At 41.6% G+C, this 25,293-nt stretch overlaps 1 protein-coding gene and 1 long non-coding RNA gene across 3 annotated transcripts in view; one reads left to right on the plus strand and one right to left on the minus strand.

Moving 5' to 3' along the window:
• Positions 1–4,771: 4,771 nt before the first annotated feature.
• LOC138153514 (uncharacterized) lies at positions 4,772–15,650 on the plus strand. Of its 2 annotated transcripts, none has more exons than XR_011166402.1 (5): positions 4,772–5,010; positions 13,119–13,193; positions 13,968–14,052; positions 15,252–15,353; positions 15,468–15,650. It is a non-coding gene; the product is annotated as an uncharacterized lncRNA (long non-coding RNA). The 2 variants fall into 2 exon arrangements; XR_011166401.1 differs by lacking the exon at positions 4,772–5,010 and adding an exon at positions 5,085–5,173.
• Positions 15,651–15,829: 179 nt separating this feature from the next.
• L3MBTL1 (L3MBTL histone methyl-lysine binding protein 1) overlaps positions 15,830–25,293 on the minus strand; it is a 65,696-nt gene continuing 56,232 nt past the window's right edge. The window contains exon 22 of the mRNA XM_069077651.1: positions 15,830–20,761. Within this exon, the coding sequence (XP_068933752.1) occupies positions 20,627–20,761 (135 nt within the window). The 3' untranslated portion in view covers positions 15,830–20,626. The remainder of the gene's footprint in view (positions 20,762–25,293) is intronic.

Below are 25,293 nucleotides of genomic sequence, written 5' to 3' on the forward strand. Positions count from 1 at the left end.
TGACCTGGGGATAAAATCTGGGCTCAGACACTTAGCACCCACCCAGAAACACCTGGCTGTGTAACCTTCAGCAAGTTACTTAACCACAATTGCTTAGGGGTGGCCAGGTGGCTCAGTGAGTAAGAGCACCGGCCCTGTGTAGGGATAACCTGGGGGATTGAATCTGGGCTCAGATACTTAGCACCACACCCAGAAATAACTGGCCATGTAACCTTGTGCAAGTTACTTAACCCCAATTGCAAAAAAAAAAAAAAAAAGAGGACACTTTAGCCAAGTTCACTTTCCTCACTGTTCTGATGGCCTAGTCTCCTTCTGAGTGCAGCCTGCCAGAGTGAAAGCATTGAAAAAAGGCAAATATGACTTCTGGGGCAGGGAAAGGAAGAGTTGGGAAAGGGTAACTCTGCTTACATGAAGGTGAAGGGGCCATCCAAGAGAGAGAGGCTTGATTTCTGCTAATCTAAACTCCCTCTAACCTTAGACCCTGCTTATGGCAGGTTGATGTAAAGATTAATTTTTTAAAATCACTTTACCCCTCCTTCTTTTTTTCTTTTTTTTTTTGTTACCACTCCTAGTACTTCTTCCAGATACATACTGTTGCAAGAACCCTGGGACAACACTACCCTGAGGCTAACTGGAGGACTGGTATGCCTGTAACTCCACATTAGGATAAGGCCTAGCCTCTCTCTGCTCACTCTTTCCACTACTGTGTCTCACCCTCTGGCCTACTGTATATCCCACACTGGTTGCCTGGTTTCTTAGGGAGAATGATAACCTGACTGAATTCATTCCTCAATGATTAACATTCTCCTAGAATGCCATCATACCCTTCTTTTTTTTTTTTTTTGGAGGGCATTTGGGGTTTAGGGACTTGCCCAAAGTTATACGCCTAGTAAGTGGGTCAAGTGTCTGAAGCCGGATTTGAACTCAGGTCCTCCTGACTCCAGGGCCGGTGCTCTATTCACTGTGCCGCCTAGACGTCCCATTATACCCTTCTTATCCCAGTGACTCCGAACCCCTTGGCTATCATCACACAAATACATCCCACACTACCTGGTTTCCTTTTCTCATCCCCCTCAACCTAAACTCACTCTACAATGTGTCACTCAAAATTGACCCATCCCTTCCTTTATGCTTCCTGGAATGCCTGTTCCACAAGTACTAAGCTTGCTTTCAACTTAACTCTCTTCCTTTCTCTTTCCATCTTCTTGCATTCACTCAGAACTGACTCCTTTCTTATGACACAGCATCACTGGCCACCTGTTTGGCACTGGTTACACTTTTACTTGATTGCCCTACCTCGTTTGGGTCATTATGGGGCACTTGGAATACTTCTTGCTCCCCACTGACATTTCCAGATTCTCTCTCTAACACTTGTAATTCAGGAACCTCTTTTCTAAGGTTCATTCAATCTGTATCTATCACCCAATTAAGATTCAGGTAACTGTTATCTACTGAAATTCAGGATATTCTCATTCCTTCCTCAATGAGTTCAGTGTCTAGCTCAAAAACTTGCTTTCCTCTCCCACTCCTTCTAGGGAACTTCAATATACCTATCAATTGATACTTCCTCAAACATCCTAACTTCTCAGGATGTCAACTAACTCATTTTCCATTTACTCCTCTACCCTACCAAGCTAATCATAAAGATTGTTAAACCCTTGATCTTGTCATCCATGGAACATTCCACTCTCCATGTCTGTGAACTCCGAAATTCTTTTATTTCATTATAATCTTTTGTTCTTTCATATCTCCTTTTGCCTTTCAACTCCAACCCTGTTCTATAGTCTCACTGTGACCTCCACTCTTTCCTCAGTTCTTTACCAGTTACCTCCTTTGCAGTGGCTATACTCTCTTCTCTTCCTTATCTTGACTTTTGTATTGAACCAACTCAACTCTACATTATTTCTTTCCTTATCCTATTACAGATCTTGACATGGCCTCAGCCTTTGATCATTTCTTCTATCCACCTACTTTACTTCTATTCATGTGTTGCTGAACAAACCTGGAGAAAATCATGAAACTTTGCTGAATAGGTCCACTATAAATGTATGCTACACAATCTCAACTGAACCCCCACTGTGACAAGGCAATTCTTTTATACTTCCCTAACTGGTTCATTATACAACTAACCACAGCAGCTTTTCCAAAGTTTTTCATCTCTCCTCAGATCTTCCATGTCTCCTCTCCCCTCATCCTTCTCAGTTCCTTTTGCTACTGTGTCCTCCTTCACTATTGTCTCATATGAACAGGTAATCTTGGCAAGATCGTCTCTTTGCCAAGACAAACCCCTCTACATGCACATGTGGTCCCATTTCATCCCATCTTCTCCAAAAGATTACCCCCCCTATCATCCTTACTCTCTCACTAATCTTTAGTCTCTCCCAGTCTACTGATTGCCTTCCTTCTTCTTACAATCACACCCATCTCCCCTATGCACAAAAACTCCTTACATGCATCCTGCAGGTTGTTGTCCTATAGCTTTTTTCCTTTTCCCTAAACTCTTTGGGAAGGCTATCTACAATCAATGCCTGCCTTTACTTCCTTTCCTCTAACTTTCTTCTTAACTCTTGTGTCTGGTTTCCAACCTCATCGTTCAACTGAATCTGACTTGTACTCTGTATTGTTTCTGCAACAACCTCCACTCACATCTGATCCATCATCATTGTCATCATCATCATACTGATGATAGCTTCATAATAGTAAATAACAATAACTAACTTTAAAGATTAAAGTGTTTTAAATTTTACAAAGCCCTTTACATACATTATCTCATTTGAGTCTCGTGATAATTCTATAAGATATCTATTATAGATTATTTCCCCATTTTTCAGAGTAAGAAACTGAGGTCCAGAGAAATTAAGTGGCTTGCTCATGATCACAGAGATAGCATTAAGGAATTCTTAATCTGGAGTTTGTGGGAGCCCTTCAGGAGAATCTCATCCACCAGCTGAGTCCAAAGGCAATCAATAATTTTAGAAGCTGGCTGAAAAAGGAATAATAAGTTTATTCAGTTATATGTGTGCTATTTCACTAAAAAGTGACTCTGAACAAAGGTTTAGTCTAGCTTTTGATAGATCTTGTGCTGTGAGGCTCATCTCCTTCCCCATACGAGATTACATAGCCAATACTGAAAAAGTCAGGAACCAGTTATGGTAAGGATATCCATCTAACAGGGTCCATAAGGTTCTCTATCCCTGGACCTATAGGATAAAGGCATCTATTTGAGAATATTTCATTTTTCTTTCCCACATTAGTGTTCCAGGTAGGATTTGAACCCAAGGTCTGCACTCTATCCAGTGGGCCACAGCAGGAGGTTTTTATATTGCCTTGCTTTTCTGAGTACGCACGCATTGTTTCCCACTAGTAGAATGAATATAAATTCCTTGAGGGTAGAGATGGGACTTTATTGTTGTTTTTGTATCTCCAGCTCCTTGAACAGTTCATGCTACATAAAAAATGCTTGTTCAAGTGAATTGGGGATAGAGATAAATTGGATGGATTCATATTAGTTTAGTGTAAAGTGGGAAATGGAGGCTTTGGTTGAGCAGAGAGCAGAAGGAATTCCTACAACTACAGGGGAAGATCCTTTTTGTTGCTGCCAGGGCCCAAGGTGTAAAGAACAGAAAGTTTTAAATAACCTCAAGGCATTTTAATTTCAGAAGCATCCCCCTTGGTCAAGCTGCTTTGAGGGCTGGCACATTTTCTGAGGTGTGAACAGCAAACAGCAGGTGTGAAGGGCAAAGCAGAATTTAGGAGGACGTCCAAGATATTAACAATAGCAAGATGGACCTATGACACTTGCCCGTTATCATCATAATATCAGGATATTATGAATAGGATCATAGACAGAAAGGGCCCTTAAAAACCATCTAGTCTACCATCATTTTACAGATGAGGGAACTAAGGCTCTGAGATTTTAAATGACTTGCTAGGACCTGATAACTTGTCAGAAGTGAAATTTGAACCCTTATCTTCCTTACTCCAGCACTATTCAGAAAACACCTTGGGTCCAAAACCCACCATTCCACTTATGAGGTCTAGAGATGGAAAGGGACTTAATGGCCCAAAGTGATACTGATAGAGACATGACTTGACATAGACATATGCCTCCTTCCACCGTGCCAGCTGCCTCTTAATGTTTTGTTATTATGGCAGGTGTGTGTGTGGGGGGGTGAGGAACCCACTTACCCCCAAACCAGGATAGTAGTACTGCTGTAAGTCACACAAGTCACCAGAGAGAGTAGGGCTACCATCGAAGGAATCAAACTATAAAAGTGGCTAAGTTTTGCATAAGTGTAGTCAAAAAAGGTGAGTCTCCCAAATCGAACTCTGGGCCATTCAGGTAGAGTCTCTGACATAAGGGTTAGGAGTCATCTAGGGGTTTAGGATGAGACTTTATAGGGAAATGTGTGGCCAGGTCCTCCCAGGGCACATTTTACTAATTACATAATCAGTCTGCCTCTGGGGTCTTGGGGACACATTGTGTGTCCAGACCCTCTCCCTTTCTCATTTATTACATTTAGCCACAGTCCTATCCTGGAGAAGTAGGAACGAAGCATTAGAGCTCAAGATATATGGCGACAGATACATCACATCACACCGGTCCTGAAAGCTAACCTGGGACTATCAATCCCGGGCATGGGGAGTCAGGGAGGAGATTGTTTTTCAAGGTTTGGGGATTCCTTTATCTACGAGGGCGGGGGGAGGGGGAAAGGGGGGGAGGTAGAAGGCGGAAATCGATTCTTTAATTTCCGGAGGAGACACAGACGTCTCCAAGGGGTGACTTTCCCTCCTCCGAGCCCTGCCATAGCCCAGGTCCTCTCTAGGCATTTCTACTCTCTGTGGCTACTCTGTGGTCTGTTCCCCGCCTAGGTGGAAAAGCACTTTTTTCAGTTATTCTTTTTTGTCATCTTTAGGGGATGATAAAATTCTCTGAATACGTTTAATCTTGGGAAAGCCGCTCTTCCACCGACCTCCAGGGCGAGGAGTGTGCGCAAGAAAAGGAGAGGGGTGAGGTCGCTGAAGGGGGCGGGGAAGAGGGACTGCCGAGAGGAAAAAGCATCATAAAACGGGGGAGGGGAAGCCATGAGAAGGGGCGGGGTCGCGGGGAGGGGCGTGACTACGCACCCCAGGTGCTGCGCAAGTTCGATGGCGGAGAGGAGCTCATAGAAAGGTGATACGGCATCATAACTGGGGGTGAAGTGCAGAGAGGCGGGGTCACCGGAAGGGGCGGGGAAGAGAGAGAGGCGAGCAGAGAGTAAGAGATAGGGGAGGCCAAAGGAAAGGCAGGGTCAAGGGAGGAAGAGGCCTGCCGAGAGGGAGGGATCATGGAAGGAAGGGAGCGCTCGTAGGAGGCGGGGTCACGGAAAGAGGCGTGCCCACGGTGAGGGGGGGGCGGGGCAAAGGCGGGGCCCATACCCCGAAGAAGGACCTCAGAGGGTGGCTAAGTCCTCGGGAATGGGCGGGGCCGGAGCTCTGCGCTTGTCTGGTCTACTGCGCAGCCTCTTTTCCAGGGAGCCCTTGTGATTGGGTACCTTCTACCTTGTGCTGTGAGATTGTGGGCTGGTCTCTGCCTCCCACGCCTATTTTATTTACATAGACTATATATGGAGAGCGAGAATATCAACCACTTTAATGAAAAGGAAGAAAAATCATAGTGTATTAATTTTTTATAACGAAGAAGAGATGGGGAGGAAAAAGCCCCAAACTTTTAAAGAAAAAACAACACACGGGGCGTGCAAGTCAGGGCCGAGGGAGGGAGCAGGAGACTAATCACAAAAGCTTATAACTTGCTCGGAGTTCTCTCATAATAATAACAATTGCTAACATTTATTGAGTATTTTAAGGATTGCAAAGCGCTTTACAAATATCCTGAAATAAATCCTGCTTTTCTCCCCATTTGACAGATGAGGAAATTAAGGTTTAAAAGAGTTGAGTGTCACAGGGCTGGTGAGATCACACTTGAACTCTAGTCTTATTGACTCCCAAGTCCAGGACTTTTATCCATTGCACCATCTAACACTAACCTCCCTAGTGTATGCCCTGGATCTCAATTATTTCCCTACTGCTCAACTCTCTAAGGTCTAGTTCTTTAAACAAAATCAAGATCTCTCACCCCTAGGGGTAAAAAAGAAAAAAGATATACTTTGTTTTGATATCAATTTCATTTCGGAATTAATTGTCCCTTCTTCCTAGGGAGCCCATCCCTTTTAACAAGAAATTAAAAAAAGGAGGGAAAAAGCAGTTCAGCCAAACTAATCAACTCATCAAGGGAGTTTGACAGCCTAGGTAATATTCCACATCCATAATCCCTCCCCCCCCCTTTTTTTTTTGCTGCGGGGAAGGCAAGGCAATTGGGGTTAAGTGACTTGCCCAAGGTCAAACGGCTGTGTCAAGCGTCTGAGATATAATTTGAACTCAGGTCCTTCTGACTCCAGGGCCAGTGCCCACTGTGCCAACTAGCGGACCCACCGCTCTCTTCTGTAAAAAAAAGAGAATTGTATTTTCTCATCTTTTCTGTGGCCAATAAAGATGCCCTGGTCTTTCTCAATAATAAAAAAAGCCAAATTTTTTTTTTAGCCCTTCTACTTGTCTTATCCATAGTCCTGAAAGGCACCTCAACAGTCTGATAATCAAATTCCATTTTATAGATGAAGAAATGTGTTCCAGAGAAGTTAATCTGCATGAAGTTCACCCAGCTATCAAGTCAAACTGTGATTCAAATCCAGATTTTCTAACTCCTGTTCCTACATTAGGTCTGCTCTCCATTACATAACTTCTCTTAATGCTTAGCTCCCTGTCCCAGATACAGCACCGTCAAGGATGGTGATGGTGGAGAAAAAGTCATTGTTCTGTTTGACTATGATGACAAGCTGGGTTGCCAGCGGAGAGAATGCTTCATTTGGAATTAGGAAGCCGTAAATTCATATTCTGCCTCATATTCTCTGTGGCTATGGAACCCTGGGCAGATTACTTATCCTTATCTGTAAAATGAGCACAATAATAGCACCTACTTTACAGTGTTGTAAGGATTAAATGGGGGCAGCTAGGTGGCACAGTGGATAGAGCCTGGAGTAAGGGAGACCTGAATTCAAATATGACCGAAAGCATTTACTAGCTATTTGACCCTGGGCTAGTCACTTAACCCTGTTGGCCTCAGTTTCATCATCTGTAAAATGAGCTGGAGAAGAAAATAGTAAACCATTCCAGTATCTTTGCCAAGAAAACCCCAAACGGGGTCACAAAGACTTGACCTCAACTAAACAACAGCAAGGATTAAATGAGATAATATTTGTAAAGCATTTTGCAAACCTTAAGGCAGTAAATATATAAATGCTAGCTAGTATAATGATAATTACTCTTAGGAATGCTGTTTACATCCTGTGAGAGCCAAGAGGTCCCCAGGACTATCTGAGCTACCATGCTGGATTCCTTCCTGTTCCTGTACTGGCCACCACTTGGACTCCTCTGTGCCTAGACCAAGTCTTTCTACTTCTCTCAGAGCCACATTCTGTCTCCTGTATCCCCAGCTTTACCTCTGAGTTCTGCAGGGGACCTAAAGAGGTGAAGGAATAGCCCACCCACAGGGGTGGGGAACCTGCGATCTTGAGGCCACATGTGGCCCTCTAGGCCTTCAAGTGTGGCCCTTTGACTGAATCCAGACTTCACAGAACAAATCCAATATAATAATATTTTAATTATCATTCAATAAATAATTTCATTATTTATTAATATCACCTGAATAATTATTAATTATAATTTATATAATTATATTCTATAGATATAATTATAATATTAATTAATAATAATATTATTATATTGGATATGTTCTGTGAAGTTTGGATTCAGTCAAAGGGCCACACTTGAGGGCCTAGAGGGCCACATGTGGCCTAAAGGCTACAGTTTTCCACCCCTGGTGGAAACTACTGCCTCTGGAAGGACTAAAAGGGTAGGGAAATAAGAGTAGTGGTGTAGGAGAATAGAGAAGACAGTCAAAACAATATCAGACTTCAGTGAGCAACATCAGTTATGCTCAATTCTAAGGATCTAAACATGTACTTCAAATTAATAGAGGAAAATAAGAATAAAAATGTCCAAATTCACTAAGATGTAGTCCCAATACAGTTTCTACATTCAAAATGGTCTTTAGGCCACCTGCTGGTCTGAAATCCAAGGGCCAGATTAGCTGGTCACATCTTTCTCAATGGCATCTATCTGTTCCTATGTTTGTCTAGATTCCAAGTGGGCTTAAGTTCAGTTCAGAAACTTATGGAATATCTGAGTATTATTGTAAGGCCCTCATTTGACAGAAGAGGAAACTGGCCTAGAAATAATTTACCCAAAGTCACACAGGTGGTAACTAGCAATGAAAGTTTCAAGCTTCTCATTTCCTCCTTTTCCTCATTTTTTTCCTTTTTCTGGAGAAGTGCGTTGTGTTTAATTTTCTTGTTTAGCCTTGAAAATTTTTGTTTCTCTGACTCTTGAGTCAAACGATTTGGGTTCAAATCCTGCCATTATCTTTGTGATGTTGGACAAGTCGATTAACTTCCTTGGGCCAAAGTTTTCTCATCTGTAAAATGAGGGGGTTGGATTAGATGGCCTCTGAGGTCCCTTCCAGCTTTAGATACACGATCCTAATTTTTTCTTAAATAGGCACGAATAAAAATATCAATCATTGTTAAGAAGAGTATTCAAACTTGAAAAAAGATTTATTTATTTTAATATTTGGAAAAAAGAATACATTGAAACTGGGTCTACACCACCTTCTCATTCTACATCAAGCTAAGTTCCAAATGGTTACACGACTTAGACATAAAAGGTGTCAAAAAGATTTATTCTGTTTTGGTCTTTAAAAAAAGAATACACTGAAACTGGTATAGACCAGCTTTTCACTCCATACCAAGCTAAGTTCCAAGTGGTTCTATGACTTAGACATGAAATCTGTCATCATAAATAAATCAGAAGTTCAAGGGAGAACATTACCTTTCAGATCTATGGATAGGGAAAGAGTTCATGACTAAAGGATAGAGAATATCACAAAAGATAAGATGGGCAATTTTGATTATATAAAATTGAAAAGTTTTTGTATAAACAAAATCAATGTAACTGAAACTGGAACAAAAACAGGTAACGGAAAAATCTTTACAGCAAGTTTTTCTGATTAATGTCCCATTTCCAAGATATATAGGGAATAGATTCAAATCTATAAGATAAGTTGATAAATGGTCAAAGGATAAGAACAGGCAGTTTTCAGAGGAGGAAATCCAAGGGATCAATTGCCATGTGAAAAAATGCTTCTAATCATTAATAGAGAAATGCAAATTAAAGCACCTACCTCACACCTATAAGATTGACAAAGCTGACAAAAACAGAAAATAACATATGCTGGAGGGGCTGTGGAGAAAACAGGCACATTCATACATTGCTGGTTGAACTAGTCCAGCCATTCTGGAAAGCAATTTGGAACTATGCTAAAAAAATTACTAAAGTGTACATAACCTCTGACCCATTGACTAGTCCTATACTCCTGAAGAGATCAAAGACAGAGGAAAAGAACCTACATAGATAAAAACATTTACAGCTGCTCTTTTTTTGATGGCAAAGAAATGAAAATTAAGTGGGTGTCCATAAAGTAGAAAATGGCCGAACAGATTATGGCATTTGAAAATAACTGAATGGTACTGTGTTTAGAAATGATGAAAGGAACCATTTCAGAGAAATCTGGGAAGATTTGAAGAAACTGAGGCAGAGCAAAGGAAGCAGAACCAGGAGAACAATTTATACAATGGTGATAAATTATGAAGATGAACAACTTTAAAAGAATTAGTAACTCTGATAAGCACAATGACCAACCATGATTCCAGAGCATTATTGTTGAAAATGCTACCAACAAAAATGTTGAACTTAGAGGGCCGATTGAGACATGCTTTTGGAACACAGTCAATGAGGGAATTTATATTTATACTGTATGTACATATTTATATATTTACATATACATATATTTATTCATATTTATTACAAGGTCTTTGTTTTTCTTTCTTTTTCAGTGGAGGGGTAAAGGTAGGATAGAGAAGGAAGAAGTAAATTTTAGACAAAAAAAGTTTCCAAGAGAATTCTTTCCCCTGACTCTAGGCTCTACCTATTCTAGCACATCTTAAAAAAAACAAACAAACAAGCAAACTGTCAGAATAATTTGGTGAACACTGTTTCTTTGCAGTAGGTTCTTCAGGACTCAACAGAGCCTCCCATTATCTAAAAGAGCGAATCTAAACACTCATATTGAATGAATATCCATCAAGTGGCCCCATCCTCAAAACCCTTCTTTGAAAATTGAACCAAGGTGTTTTTTTTCTTTTGCTTCTCAAAAGTTTATAGAATAGCCAGACCCTGCAAGGGCTCTGTGACTTTCTAACAACCATTTCCAGGCAGGTGGTTGGACAGAAGAAACAAGATGATGGTGCCATAATAAGCAATTCCCTCTCCTCCACATTCTAAATTAATCCAAATCCACTTTAAATATATTTAAACTAAAAGCTATGCTAACCAAAAACCTGTTGTCATAACTTAAAATTCATGATGAAATTTATGCATATATTTGGTTTTTTAATATTTTATTTTTCCTAATTACATGTAAAAACAATTTTGAACATTCATTTTTTTTAAATTTGAGTTCCAAATTCTTTCCCTTTTTCCCCTCTCCCCTCCTTGAAATAATAAGCAATTTTATATAGGTTACACATGTGCAGTCATGCAAAACATATTTCCATATTAGTTATGTTGTGAAAGAAGACACAGACCTTCCCCCTCCCTCCAAAAAAAAAAGTGAAAAATAGCGTGCTTTGATCTGCATAAATTCTTTCTCTGGAGGTGGATAGCATTTTTCATTGTGAATCCTTTGGAATTTTCTTGGATCATTGTATTGCTGAGAATAGCTAAGTCATTCACAGTTGATCATCATACAATATTGCTGTGACTATGTACTGTTTTGGTTCTGCTCACTTCACTTTGCATCAGTTCATGTAAGTCTTTCCAGGTTTTTCTGAAATCATCCTGCTTGTGATTTCTTATAGCACAATAGTATTCCATTACAATCTTAAATCACAATTTGTTCAGCCATTCCCCAGTTGATGGATATTTCCTCAATTTCCAAATTCTAACCAACACAAAAAGAACTGTTATAAATATTTTTATACAAATAACACTTCTTCCCTTTAGAAAAAAATCTCTTTGAGATACAGACCTATTAGTGGTATTGCTGTGTCAAAGGGTATTTATAGTTTTAAAGCCCTTTAGGCATAGCTGAAAATTGCTCCCCATAATCGCTGGATCAGTTCACAGCTCCACCAATAATGCAAAGTTTTCTCATCCTAATTTTCCCATATCCCTTCCAACATTTATCATTTTCTTCTTTTGTCATGTTAGCTAGTCTGATAGGTGTGAGGTGATACCTCAGAGTTGTTTTCATTTGCATTTTTCTAATCAATAGTGACTTGGAGCATTTTTTTTTCCCATATAACTACAGATAACTTTGATTTCTTCTTCTGAAAACTGCCTGTTCATATTCTCTGGCCATTTTGGCCAGTTGGGGGATGATTTGTAGTCTTATAAATTCGACTCAGTTCTCTGTATATTTGAGAAATGAGGCCTTTATCAGGAATACTTGCTGAAAAATTTTGCCTACCAGCTTTCTGCTTTCCTTCAAATCTTGCCTGCATTGGTTTTGTTTGTAAAAAATCTTTTTAATTCATTATAATAAAAATTATCCATTTTACATCTTTTAATGCTATCTTTTGTTTGGGCATAAATTCTTCCCTTCTCCATAGATCTAACAGGTAAACTATTCCTTGCTCTCTTAATGTGTTTATGGTATCACACTTTATGTCTAAATCATGTACCCATTTTGAACTTAACTTGTGTGAGATGTTGGTCTATAACTAATTTATGCCATACTGTTTTCTAGTTTTCCCCAGCAGTTTTTGTCAAATACTAAGTTCAATTTATACATATTTAACAAAATTTCTGCCGCTGTCTTTATAGATGAGATAGAAATATAGGCTGAATAAATGAATGTATGAATGAATGAATGAGAAAGCATTTATTATGTCTTTACTTTGTGTAAGCACTGTGCTAAACCCTGTGAATACAAAAACAAAAGTGAACAGTGCTTACCCTCAAGGAGCTTAAATTCTAATAGAGGAAAATAACATATATAGGGAAGTAGTGGCCAGGGAAGGGTATTTTAATTTGTAAAGTTATAGGAATAGTGAGTGGAGCCACTGAGTATAGATTGACATGTTATTTCCAAGAGCAATGGAAGTATTAATTTGATTATGGCCCCAGAACTAGACACAGTATGGAGGCAGGGAGGTGGGAGCATGGGGGAGGGGGGAGAGGTGGCAAGCTTGTGGAAGTCAGGAAGCTGTTAAAAAGATGGCAGAGGAGTAAAGTGAATCATGGCTGGAGTAGTTGGCCTGAAATAGTAGACTTTTGAGTCATTCATCATTAAGGACATTGGGAACCCCAGGGTAGGAGTTCTAGAGTTACCAGGGCTAAATCTTCCAGAGCATGTTTCTGACTCTAGTGGCAAGGTGTCTGGGTTTAAGAAGGTAGGGGAATGAGTAAAATGATAATAGAGCTAATTAAATTTAGAAGTTGAATGATTGGACTCAAAGACTAGTCATTGGTTTTTGTTTTTGTTTTTTGCTTTTTGGAGGGGAAATAAGCATATAAATTTGTATAGGGAGTTTCCTTACCTGGAGTTTTCTATATCAATGAAATCCCAGAACTGGATTTTAAAAAAAACTTCCATTAATTACATCATTGTCATTAGGTTGACCATTGGGTGGTAAATTCTTTAGTCACAGTAGCCCATGAAATGAAAGAGATACAAAGTGACTCTCAATTCTGTGTAGTCCCCCTTCCACTTCTCAAGTGTCATTAGCAGAGTGATGGAAAAGGGGGACAGGAGTTTTAAAAAAAAATCACATGATTTTTTAGACTGCCTATAAACAAGACCATCTATAAACAATAACTTAGATGTGAGAACCCTGTCTAATGACCAGCAAGTGGATATATTGGAGAAGTTTAATTTTCTTATTTTTGACATTCTTCTTACAAAGAAAACTAGAAAACAAAAGAAAATTGCAGCTAAATGGAAGGACACCTCATGGATTCTTTTTGGAAGGACAAGTAAGGTAATTAGTCAAATTGGCTTTATTGTGTGCATCCAGACAGCAACAGGAAACATGATTTCATGGGCCATCTATTTATCTGGTATTGCCATAAATATTTGAAAAATGAAAATAATTAAAATAAAATGACCTCATGGAAAGGATTGCAATTGACATGCTAACATCAAGAGAGATAATATTGGTAGAGTACTTAGCAGGGTATGTAGCACAGTGGGGGGAACCTGCGGCCTTGATTTACATGTGGCCATTCTAGGTCCTCAAGTGTGGCTCTGACTGAATCCAGACTTCATAGAACAAATCCTTTTATTAAGGAGATTTGTTCTGTGAAGTTTGGATTCAGTCAAAGGATTGCACTTGAGACCTGAGGTTCCCCACCCCTGATGCAGCATGTAGTAGGTGCTATATAAATGCTTATTTCCTCCCTTTCTCCCCAACATCACTTACAAAGGATGGGGAGGTAGAGAAATTCTATGCAGAATTTATTATGAGCCAACACATTAAATCAGCTATACCTTAATAGAGATAGCTAGATGGCTCAGTGGATAGAATCATTAGGCCTAGAGTCAGGAAGACCTGAGTTCAAATCCATCCTCAGTTGCTTATTAGCTGTATGACCCTGAGGAAGTCACTTAACTTCTGCCCTAATCCACTGGAGAGGGAAATGGCAAACCACTCCAGTATCTTTGCCAAGAAAACCCCATAGACATGACTGAATAACTAAACAACAATAATGGGGATCTTCAATCCTAAAAAAATCCTTATCTACTTTATCCATAGGTTTGTTTGCTTGGTAACTGAGAGGTTAGTGGTACCTTCAGCAGTAATGGGGAAGTAAGGAAGAGGGAACGACTTGGGCAGAAAGGTAAATACAACTTTGCACATGTTGAATTTAAGATATCTGTAAGAATGATCAAAGATGTCCATAAGGCAATTAGAGATAGGAGGTTAGGTGGGAAGTTTGAGCTGTGTAAGCAGATCTGAAAATCATTAGTATGTAGGTAATAATGGAATACATAACTGATAAAATTATAATGTGAAACTATACAAAGGGAGAAGAGGGCCCAAGCCAGAGTCCTGAGGATCAGTCACCATGAATAGTTATAACCTGGGGGTTGCACAGTGTTTGAATAATTATGATTACCCCAAGTATCTTACAATGAATCTGGAGCTGTCAAGGGGTTCTAGAATTAGAAGGGAACTGGGCTGCTATATAACTCTAGCACCACCTACCTCACTGGATTGTTTTGGGAACAAAGTAAAGTAATGCATGTCAAGTACATAGTAAATATTGGTGTACAATTATAAGGTTAGCTATCTTTTGTTACTACTCATAAAAGCATCTCCACTAAAGTCCTGTGCTAATACCTCATTGTGGTAAAGAGATGATCCTGGGTTCTCCAGGGCTATACCGGTTGAACATGAGTTATAGAAAGTCTTACCAAGCTGAAAAGTCTTCAAGTATGGGCTGAGTAGGATACTGATCTGCTATCCCAGCATATCACCAGGTGATGACTTTTTTTTTTTTGCTTTTTAAGGGAAGGGCAATTGGGTTTAAGTGACTTGTCCAAGGTCATACAGCTAGTTTTGTGTTAAGTGTCTGAGGCCAGATTTGAACTCAGGTTCTCCTGACTCCATGGCCGGTGCTCTATTCACTACATCACCTACCAGCCCCGATGACTTTTTTTTTTTTTAGCCACAATAACTCACAAAGACCATTTTGTAAATCACGGAGAGATTGTGATGGGTCGCTGGAAACATTCCCTGGACTTACAGAGGCAGTGAGTAGATAATGCAGCAGACAGGGTACAGTGCCTCAAGTCAGCAAGGCCTGAGTTCAAATCCAGCCTCAGGCACTTACTAGCCGTGTGATGGTAAGCAAGTCACTTAACCTGTATTTGCCTCCATTTCTTCAACTGTAAAATGGGGACAATAATAACACCTACTTCCCAGGGCTATTAGGAGGATCAAATGAGATATCTGTAAAGTGCTTAGCACAGTGTCTGGCAATAATCAATGCTTAATAAATGCTTGTTTCCTTCCTTCCTTCCAATGAAATCGTAGGTCCCTGTAATAATGGTGTTGCAGAACAGCAAATGACAAGAGGCATTTAGAACATAAGGAATCATAAATTGTAGGACCACAAATTTCAAAGGTGTTTTAGAGGTAATCTACTCTACCGTCTCTCATTTTACAGAGCAAATTGGGGCTCAGAGAGGAAGTCTCTTGCTCAAGGTCATCCCAGTTTTGATTCCATATCCAATATTCTTTACATCACAGCTGTCTCTGCTTTTGCTAGCCAAGAGCCTTAGACTTCACTGCATTCTCCCTTCTGGCTGAACTTCCAGGAAACTCCCACAGAGCTAACTTCAGTATTCCATGGTCAGAACTATCTACCCTTGGTGCCTGGTAGCGTCTATTTCTCTGCCCCTGATTTTTTCATTGAGAAAATTTTGTTCTTATACTGGGTTTATATAAACTGCCTAAATCTGTGTGGGATTTAGGTGGGAAGCAGGTGAAGTGTGAATAAACATTGGGAAACAGGGTGCTGTTTGTCCTTCATCCTCAGAGAGGACCATGACATCAGGGAAGCAGGTGGGTTGTAAGTAAATATATGGAGAGAACCAAGGCATTGTTTGATTCAGCTGTTCACATTTATTTACTGGTAATTTCAAAACACTGACAAAACACATCACACTTTGCTTGTCACTTTCCCCCCACTTATATCTCTGTATACTTGGGACATAAAGCTCCAGATTAGCTGCATCCACTTGAACCAGAGTATTTTCCTCATGAAAACACAAAAAATGGTGCAAATATCAAAAACGTGCCCAAAAAATGTGCAAAAGAACAAAAGTGCAAAAGTTTCCTTTGTTGTCACCACAGTTATTCCCTCCCCCCACCCCCAAATGCCAAACTTAAACAGAAAAGGGCCTCTCCCCTCTTAAATCCAGGGTTAGGCTGGGGCCAAAGGGAGGCATCTCCCCATCCCTCAGAAACTGGTGGGGTGGGGGTGGGGGGATGTGAGGAAAGGGGTGAAAGAAGTTAGGCCAGAAACAGTCTCTATTGCCTCCCCACATCCCAGTGCAAAGATTTCATCCTGGAGGGTCAGAAGGCAATAGATGAATTTTCTCCCCTTCTGTGATTTTTCTTCCATTCCAAAGTGCTTGACATTGATGGAGAAAGTATGGATGTTTCCAGGTTTGGAGAGGTGAGGGCCTCTTCCTCCAAGAGTCCCCGGCTCCTCTTACTTTCTCCACAGCTAAACAACACAAGTCTTTGCTGGCAGATTCATCCCTCCGAGGAAACAAACAGTGTCTTAGCACCTCACCTAGGGATCCTGGAGAGGCTAACCTAGCACCAGTCATCCTGCCTCAAGGCAGGAGGTGAATGAACATTTCTCTCCATTTAACAGAGAGGCATGACTAGAAAAAAATAACGCCAGGCCCAAGAACCAGGATTAGAGAAGGGTCAGTCAGCCTTCTTGCCCTCTTTGCACCAGTGTGGCCTTGACAAAACTCAACCCCTATCACCCCAAAGGACTTGCAAGCCGTGCCCTTTTGGAATGAGTCACCGGCCTTCCAGTGCTGGGCTCTGAGGTCTCTTTTCACTTTGGAGTAGAAATGTGGAGGCAATGGGGTATGAGTGATTCAGCTGGCACAAGCCCCAGACAGCTGAACTCAGAGAAGTGGGGGTGGGTGGGGTGGAGAGCAGGCAGGACAGTGACAGAACAAGGTACCCTCCCCCCACCAAGGCACCAAACTGCCTCACCAACAGGGGAGTAGCTTCACCACCAAAGAGGAAACCCCAGAAGTGGGGAGCTCCTGCCAGGTCCTATAAGTCCCAAGTCACTCTGGGCGAGCAGTTGCAGCTAGTTTTCCAGCCCCTCTCACTCCATTCCAAAATGCCTTTGGCTTTAGAGTCCCTGGTCAGGATAAGCAGTAGTCGCTGTAGCACCATGGACAAAGACAACAGCAAGTTCTCATCCTTCTGAGGGAGTGGTGCAGGTGGCACCAGGACGCCCTTTCTTTCCCACAGTTCCCTAGGACCTGCTCCATTTGCACAGGGACCCCCTCCTCCCTTCCTCAAGAAAGGCTCCTCTGACTCCAGAGGTCCCATTCACAATCCCCCACCCTATGCTTTCACAAGAATGTCCTTCTACTTCTGCTTGACTTTCTAAAGTTTGAAGACTGAGGGCCCAATGGCCTCTCATTTCAAATTCCCCAGCTTTAAGTGAACCCCAGCAGGGCTTCACCTTGGTGGGGTGAGGGGGTGGGAATGGGCAATGCTTCACCTTGGTGGGGTGAGGGGGTGGGAATGGGCAGTGCTTTGGGTTTGTCTTTGTTTTGTTTTGAAAGAAAAAAATCAAATTGCAATAGCCCTTAACTTTCTCCCTAAGTCCTGACCTTGTCCTGGGTAAATGGCCTTTCAGGACAGCACCTATGGCCAGGGCTCCCTACACCCCAAGACATCCCCCAGCTCCACGTGCTCATAGCATCTATTCCATATCACACACTTAATCACAATATCCTCTCACGTATAACACCCACACACTTACATACCTCTCTCACTGTGTTTATACCTTGCTTTTCTTCCATACCACACACACAACACCCTTTCCACCCCCACAGCTGAAATTCATACCCATAGGTTCATGTACCCCTCCATATTACCTTCTTTGCCCCTTCCCTAGATGCTATCCATTTTCATACTTTCATCCATTACATACTTCCTCATATCCATAGCCACACAACCCTGTGTCAACCTTATCACACACACCTCCCTACAAAGGCCACACTCACACTATACACAGACAATATTGCTCTCACAGATACTTTGCATACTCCTAAACCTCTACATCTACATCCACACACAGATAACACTCAACTATCCAGTCACATTTCAGCTAATGTGTTCACACCATGCAGATAAACATGACTTCACAGATACTATATATGGATCCCCTGCACAGAGATAGCACACCCCCACGTCATATCCCCACCTCTCCCATGTTCACATTATACACAATTTCATCCACTCATATATTTCCCTCACACACACAATTCCCCTCTCCCCTCTCCTCCCACAACCACATCCACTCTCCCTCTTGTCTACTTCACCCAGGCTTTACTCTCCTCTAAAATGACACATTCAACATGTTTCGAGGGTAGAGCCTGGGCAGATCCAGGGGCCAGGGCAGAGCTGGTCTGCTTAAGCTGGGGCTGGGGTAGTTTGGGTTCTTGCCACTGGGTGGGGCAGGTAATGGACCTACCTGAAGTCCAGCCCCAGGGTCCTTCCCACTGAGCCACTGGCTCTAGACTCTAGCCTGCAACCTGGCAGAGTCAAGGCTGCTCTATGGACAGATTTATACTTTATGTTCTTGGGTTTGCCTTTGTTCTTCTTGGAGGCTAAGTGCGGACCCCCAAAAGGAGGAAAAATATGGTGTCCTCTCCCTGTCCTCCCCATGCGGTACAAGGTAGGTAGACACGGGGCTACCTGTAGTCAGAGGTCTGCTTCCCTTGGCGAAGAGCTCCCAGTCACTCAAGTGCTCAGGGTGAGGACCACAAGGACGGCCCATGGTAAGGATCTGGTCCCAAGAGAGTCTTTCTTGCCCACATTCTCAAAATTCCTCACCAGTAAGGCTGGAAACAAAGGAATCCTCCCATTCCAGCCCAGTTCCCTTCTCAGGAAGAGGGGTGGTGCCATCTGGGTCGAGGGGCAGATTTGGCAGTGACTGCTCAGGGCCAGGGGTCCCTCTCCTGTCCCCACCCCTTCACCCCAAAGCAGAGGTGGGATAGGGTCCCAGGAGTCCCCACCCTTGTAGGAAACAGTTTGGCAGTGGCAGAGAGGAAGGACAGTTATGAGAAAGGGACAGATGCCAGAGAACTCATTAAAAAAGATAGAAAAGTTCACCTACATGCGCCCCCATACACACACACTCACAGCCTTCCCCCCCACCCCCAACATCTTTTCTTTTTAAAAATTTCTCTTGAAGAGCAAGCAGCAAACATGTAAATGACAGGTCAGAAGTGACCCCACATATTCAGTAGTAAAGAGTCAAAATGCGACATTTCCATGGGAAGCCTAGCATGAGTTTGACCCACACACCAAAGTGGATTATAGACATGTAGCAGTGAAGACAGGTTGCTGGTGTTCCATGAGTGCCCATCCCCATCCTTGGGAGGAAGGGACAGGCAGCGATTGCAGAAATGGGAACCTGACCCTTCCCCTGGCCCCACGAGCTGCTCAGGGATTTAGTAGAGATTGTCCTGCAAGAGCTAGGCCAACCTCTCTCTCACTAGCAGTCACTCCCAAGCTCCTTTGCTTGTGGGTGGTGGGGTGGTGGGGACTTTAGCCAATGAGAAGAGAGCATGTTGGAAAAGCAAAGGAATGGTCTAAAAAAATTATCCAAACCTTTGTTTGCCTTGAAAGAGACCTTAGACTGTCTCCCAAACCCTGGGGCTGGGACCTTGGCACTGGAGTTTGGAACATCATATAGCCCAGGGTTGGTGCTCAAGGCATGTTCAAAGAAGGCATCTTGGCTCAAATTCTGACCTCCTCAGCAATGGGGAGGAAGGCAATGAGAGATTTGCCACAGATCCTCTAAAAACAAGTCTCCCTGTGGATTAGAATATCAGAAGGGAAAAAAGAGGAGTTGGGTCAGGCCTGGGTGGGCTCTACCAGCAGAGGTGGCCGTTGCCCAGAGAGCCAGGCCTGTGGTCAGACAGGGTCACTAATGACAGAAAAGGAGCTGGAGCCTTTGCTAAGGGCTGACAGAGAAGAAGGAAGCTGTAGTAAATGGGTGGGTCAACTGAACAGAATAGGAAATCTGACAAGGAGAGAAAGTGGGTGAAGATTTCAGAAAAAATTATGTCAGAAGAAGATGCTTCCTCTTGGATGCTTCCCATTCTGCCAAGCTTTTAAAGCTTTTGAAAATTTGCTTTTGACTGCTTTGCAAAAGTCCAGTTGCCAAAAAAGAAAGTTCATGGGGGAGTTATTGAGGAGATTTGAGGGACCATGTGATTACAGCCGCTCCAGGTATTCCCTGAACAGAAGTCCTGTCCCTGCCTCCCCCAGTACCCAATAATGCCCACAACAATTTTAGAATGTGTGGGCACAGAGCTGGACCCAAGATATTGGGCTAGCTTGGAAGGAAGGCCTATCTCCAGTCCATTCTCTGCCTTTGCCAGGACCTCAGGAGAAAACTTGGCTTCTGGAGTTGGGGACTGCATTTTCTCCAAAGTCCCTCCATTCCCCCTCCCTAAGGACCAACCCCAGAAACATGGAGACCACTGGGATGGAAACAGATGAGATTCCCAACAGGGAGAGGCAAGACAGAGAAAGGATGGGGATATAGGTTTGGGGAGCTAGGGCCAGAAGGAGATGTCAGCAGGAAGGGGAGGACCCCGATGATTAGGAGTCCTGACCCAGGGAAACAGTCACTTTAAGGTATCATCGGCATTTCTGAACATGAGAATGGCATTATAGATCTTCAGGGCTGGGCCCAGCTTGATACACATGATCTTCACGATGTCCGCCTGTGTCAGCAAAAGGAAGGCCTCGCCATCAATCTTCTGGGGTTGGGAGGATGGGGAGCGGAAAAGGTGGTGAGGAGGAAAGGAAAGAGGGCAGAAAGGAAAAGGGGAATCAGGAAAGAGAGACAGAAAAGGAAGACAAGGGGAAAGGGGAGAGAGAAAGGAGGAAAGAGGGGAGAAGGGAAAGGAGAAAAGTATTATCAGGAAAGAGAGAAAAGGAAGAACAAGGAGGGGAAGAGGAAAAGAGAAAATAGATGAAAAGAACAAGAAGGGAAGGGAGAAAGAGAAGGGAGAAAAGAGGAAGATGGGGTGAGGGAGAAAGGAATAAAGGAAGAGGGACCAAGAGATAGGGACAGAGAAGGAAAGAAAGATGTAGTGGCTTCTCTCTATAAACACACAGGCATTTGCATAGGCACTGATGGTTTAGGTACAAAATGTCTTTGGATTCCATAAAAATATCTAAGGTTGGAACATTGGATTCTGTGGTTTAAAAAAAGAAATCACAATGAGCCTATGATTTTCTTCCCCCTTAGGAACACTCACCAAAAACTTCCTAATGAGGAAGATGTTTGCACAGTGGAAATTCAGGGCTTGCTGAAAGGTATGGACAATCCAAGCTTCCAAGCATAAATTCACCTCCTGGTAATCTCATCGAATGGACCAGGGAACTAACTCCGTTCGCATATACAGCTTGGTAGCTACTGACTGAGTTTCAGAACAGGGAGAGGAGTGACTGGTGCTGAGGGAGAGATGATGGGGAGCTAGGTCTTAAGGATAGAAAGGTAAAAGCCAGAAGGGTTGTTTGTGACTCATAGGAGCTTTTAGGTCTGAGACTGTTGTGGGGGGCATGGGAAGAAAAAAAAGGGTTGGGCTAGATGAGTTCTAGGATCATTTACAGCTCTGAAACCAAGATCTTATGAAAGTCCTGGGGGCTAAGTGGAGAGAACTTAAGGGAGGTATTGGTACCAATCGGAAATTAAATGAAGATCAACCTCCCCTACTCCTATATCTGGCCCCATGAACTTTCCCTTCTTGAGGGGCAAGAGGTCTGAGAACAAAGGGGCCCTTTAAGGGGGGGGAGGGGTTGCCTGGGCCTGAGGGTCTTCTCATTGTTCATGAAGTTCTCTCTAATTGCTTTTCTTGTTGTCCCTCTTAATTCTGAGAATGACCTTACTTACAGATACCAGATATCCCAAATGTCTTTATGCTTTAATAATTTAAATAGTATTAGTTACTAATTAGGAATATTAAGTAGTGTCAAAAATCTTTAATAGTACTAGTTATTAAATAGGAATATTAAATAATACCTAAAGGCTTGAATGGGAATATCAAATAGTATCTAATAGCTTAAATAGTATTAGTTATTTAAATAGCAATATTAAGTAGTATCTAATAGCTTCTTAAATAGGAATATTAAATAGTATTTAAAAACTTTAATAGTATGAGTTATTAAATAGGAATATTAAATAGTACCTAAAATCTTAAATAGTATTAGTTATTGAACAGGAATATTAAAGAGTATCTAATAGCTTAAACAGTATTAGTTATTAAGTAGTAATATTAAGTAATATCTAATAGCTCATTAAATAGCAATATGAAATAGTATCTAATAGCTTGTTAAATGGTATTTAATCACTTTAATAGCACTGATTATTAAATAGGAATATTAAAAGAGTATTTAATAGATTAAATCTAAACTAACTGGTTTGGGACATCCTATATATGAAAAAAGGGTTGATCAAAGGAGTTTCCTGAACCATTCATTAGATGAGATTACTTAGGAGGTGAAACTCTGCTTGGAAGTCTGGGTTGTTCATATCTTCCTTTTTTTCTTTTAAAAATTGTATTTCTTTTCTTTCTTTCTTTTTAAAAATTGTCTTTCTTTTCTTCCTTTTTTTTTTAAGCACAGAGATTTTTTTTATCTTTTTTTTTTCTCCCAAACCTTTCTTCCTGTAGATTATGGCCCTGCTGATGCTGCCACTGTCAGTAGGTGACTCCCACTGAGCTAGGGACAGGGACGTCTCCACAGGGCTTATATACTCAAAGGGCTCTCATTCACTTGAGGTGTTACAAGCACTTTCGTCTTTCTCAACTATAACTCCTCTGTCTCTTTTTTTTCACTAAGCTCCAGGAGCAGAACTGGGGTCTCAAGCATCATTCTGCATCTTCCCTAAGTGCTTAGAAAGAGCAGTTTCCACACTTCAGTAGGTACTAAACAAACGATGACTAAATTGTTACTGAATTCATTCCTAAAGGTGAAGAGACTAATCTTCCCAGTAGGGAATAATGATCAAATCTTAGCATGGTACTAGGGAGGTAAAGGAACATGGGGCACAGATTTATGAAATTTGAGTTTTAAACACTCAGAAAGAAATAGAGACATGATCCCAGGGCTAACTAAGGTTGAAACTATGGGCAGTGAGGTATACTGCTGGTGAGAATGCCCATGCCTACTCTTCAAAATGAAAGTAAAGCAAGAGTCACACCTCCCCCTCTCCTCTTTTCCCACCCCTTCAACCACAGGGACAGAGTGACCAGCCTCCACAAAGTTGGCTAGAGACTTTAAAAGGGAATATAGCTTATAAGAGTTTCTAAAAGAGAAAATTTTGATCGTACAGTAACAAATAGTTGCAGAAGACAAAGAGGAAGCCTCTAAAGAAACCAACATAAGGAACTCTGATGGGCTCATGGTAAAAGGATGTATACAAAGATGAAAGAAGTAGCCCATAACTAAGGGTAAGTACTGTGCAACAGAGTGAGGATAGTAAGAACAGTGTGTGTAAGAATAGTATTACAAAGTCTAGGGTGGTCTGAAGCTTGCAAAAAATGCTAAGAATAAGAGAAGGCACTTTTAAAGCCATGTTTAAGACAAGAAGCAGAAAGGGAAAAAAGTCTTCCACTTGGAGATATTTGCAATTTTAACTCATGACAGAGAAAAGAATGAACTAGGGAGCTCTCCATCATTTTCAGCAATGGTGTTCAAATTGGAGAGGGCAAGACAAAGTCAAGGATGAATTTCATGACACCAAAGACCTTGTAAACTCCTTGAGGGCAGGGACTTCTTTTGTCTCTTTTTGTATCCCCAGCTGCTTAGCACAGAGCCTGCCCCATAGCAGGCACTTAATAAATGTTTATTAATTGAACAGATAATAAGAGAGTCTCTACTCCCTTTACATTAGATTAGGTCTCAGGCTCAGATGAATCACAACCCAAGTTACTTGAAAGAATTTTCTGATATAATCCCTCAATTATTGACAATTTTGAGAAATTATGGAGACCAAAAGAAGCCCCAAAAGACCAGAGACTGGCAAATGTCTGTTTCCAACAGGGGAACAGTGTGGATCCTAGAAACTCCATAGCAACTAGCTAGCCAGATATCATTAAATAACAAAACTGAAAAATGGAACATCAAGCAGATGGTTTGTAAATATTTAAAAGAATGCAGTGAACACTAGGAGCTAATGTTAGTTCACTCTAAATAAAGTCATGCTCAACTAACCTCTCCTTTTTTTGGGGGGGGGAGGTGTCCTTTGGGAGTAGGTGAGGGATATGTTGCAGGCATCATGTGTCTTGATATTAGTAAAGCACTTGGTACAGTCTCCTATGATATCCTCAAGGAGGATATGGTACAATAAGAATATGGATGACAATACTAAAGGTGGGTTGAATAACTGTACCCAATGCATGTAGATGAATGGTTAAATATATCCTAGAGAGAGAAGGTGCCAGCGGGGCTTCTGTCCATGGGCTTATCATGTTCAATATTTTTACCAATGACTTGGATGAGAACACGGAAGATTTTCATATCAAATCTGCTGATGGATAACTAAAACCATTGACCATAAAAAAAGAGATTCAAAGTAATCATGGGAAATCAACAAAATCAAATTCTTATCAATTGTCCAAGTAGAGGAATGGGGTGGGGGTAGGCTTGGGTAGATGATGACAACTCAGGTGAGAAAGACATTGGTGTTTTTAATATATAATGCAAGTCCAATGTGAAACATTGTAATTTACAATGTAATTACAGTGTAAGTAATGCTGCTGCTAAAAAAAAAAAAGTCATACTTAGGCTGCATTGGGTAAAAGTCTGTTGCCCAGAATAAAAGAAAGAAGTGTCCCACCATGCTCTGCACTGGTCAGACCACATCTAAAACATACAGTATGCTCAGTTCTGGGACTCCTTTAGGAGAGATGTTGGCAAATTAGGGGGTGACCACAGGAATGAGACCTAATGAGAAGTCTGGAAACCATGCTATCATAGGAATAGTTGAAAAACTGACTATGTCTAGCCTGGTGAAAAGAAGATTTAGGGGGGATAGCATAACTATCTTCAAATATTTGAAGGGTTGTCAATGTGGAAGATAAAACATGCTTATTCTGTGTTCATTCATCCAGAAGCAAACCTTGGAACAATGAGCTAAAGTCAGAGGGAAGTAGATTTCATCTTAACCTAAGAAAGACCTTCCTAAAGAGTGAAAACAGTTCTAGAACAGAATGGACTGTCTCATGAGGTAATGAGAGTCCCGTGGCTGGAGGTATGCAAGCAGAAGTCAGCAGTGCTTCTACAC

The sequence above is a fragment of the Petaurus breviceps genome, unplaced genomic scaffold (assembly GCF_028583685.1).
Source record: "Petaurus breviceps papuanus isolate PSGF00001 unplaced genomic scaffold, PetGlider_PUasm1.0 90994, whole genome shotgun sequence".
Classification (NCBI taxonomy): Eukaryota; Metazoa; Chordata; class Mammalia; order Diprotodontia; family Petauridae; genus Petaurus; species Petaurus breviceps.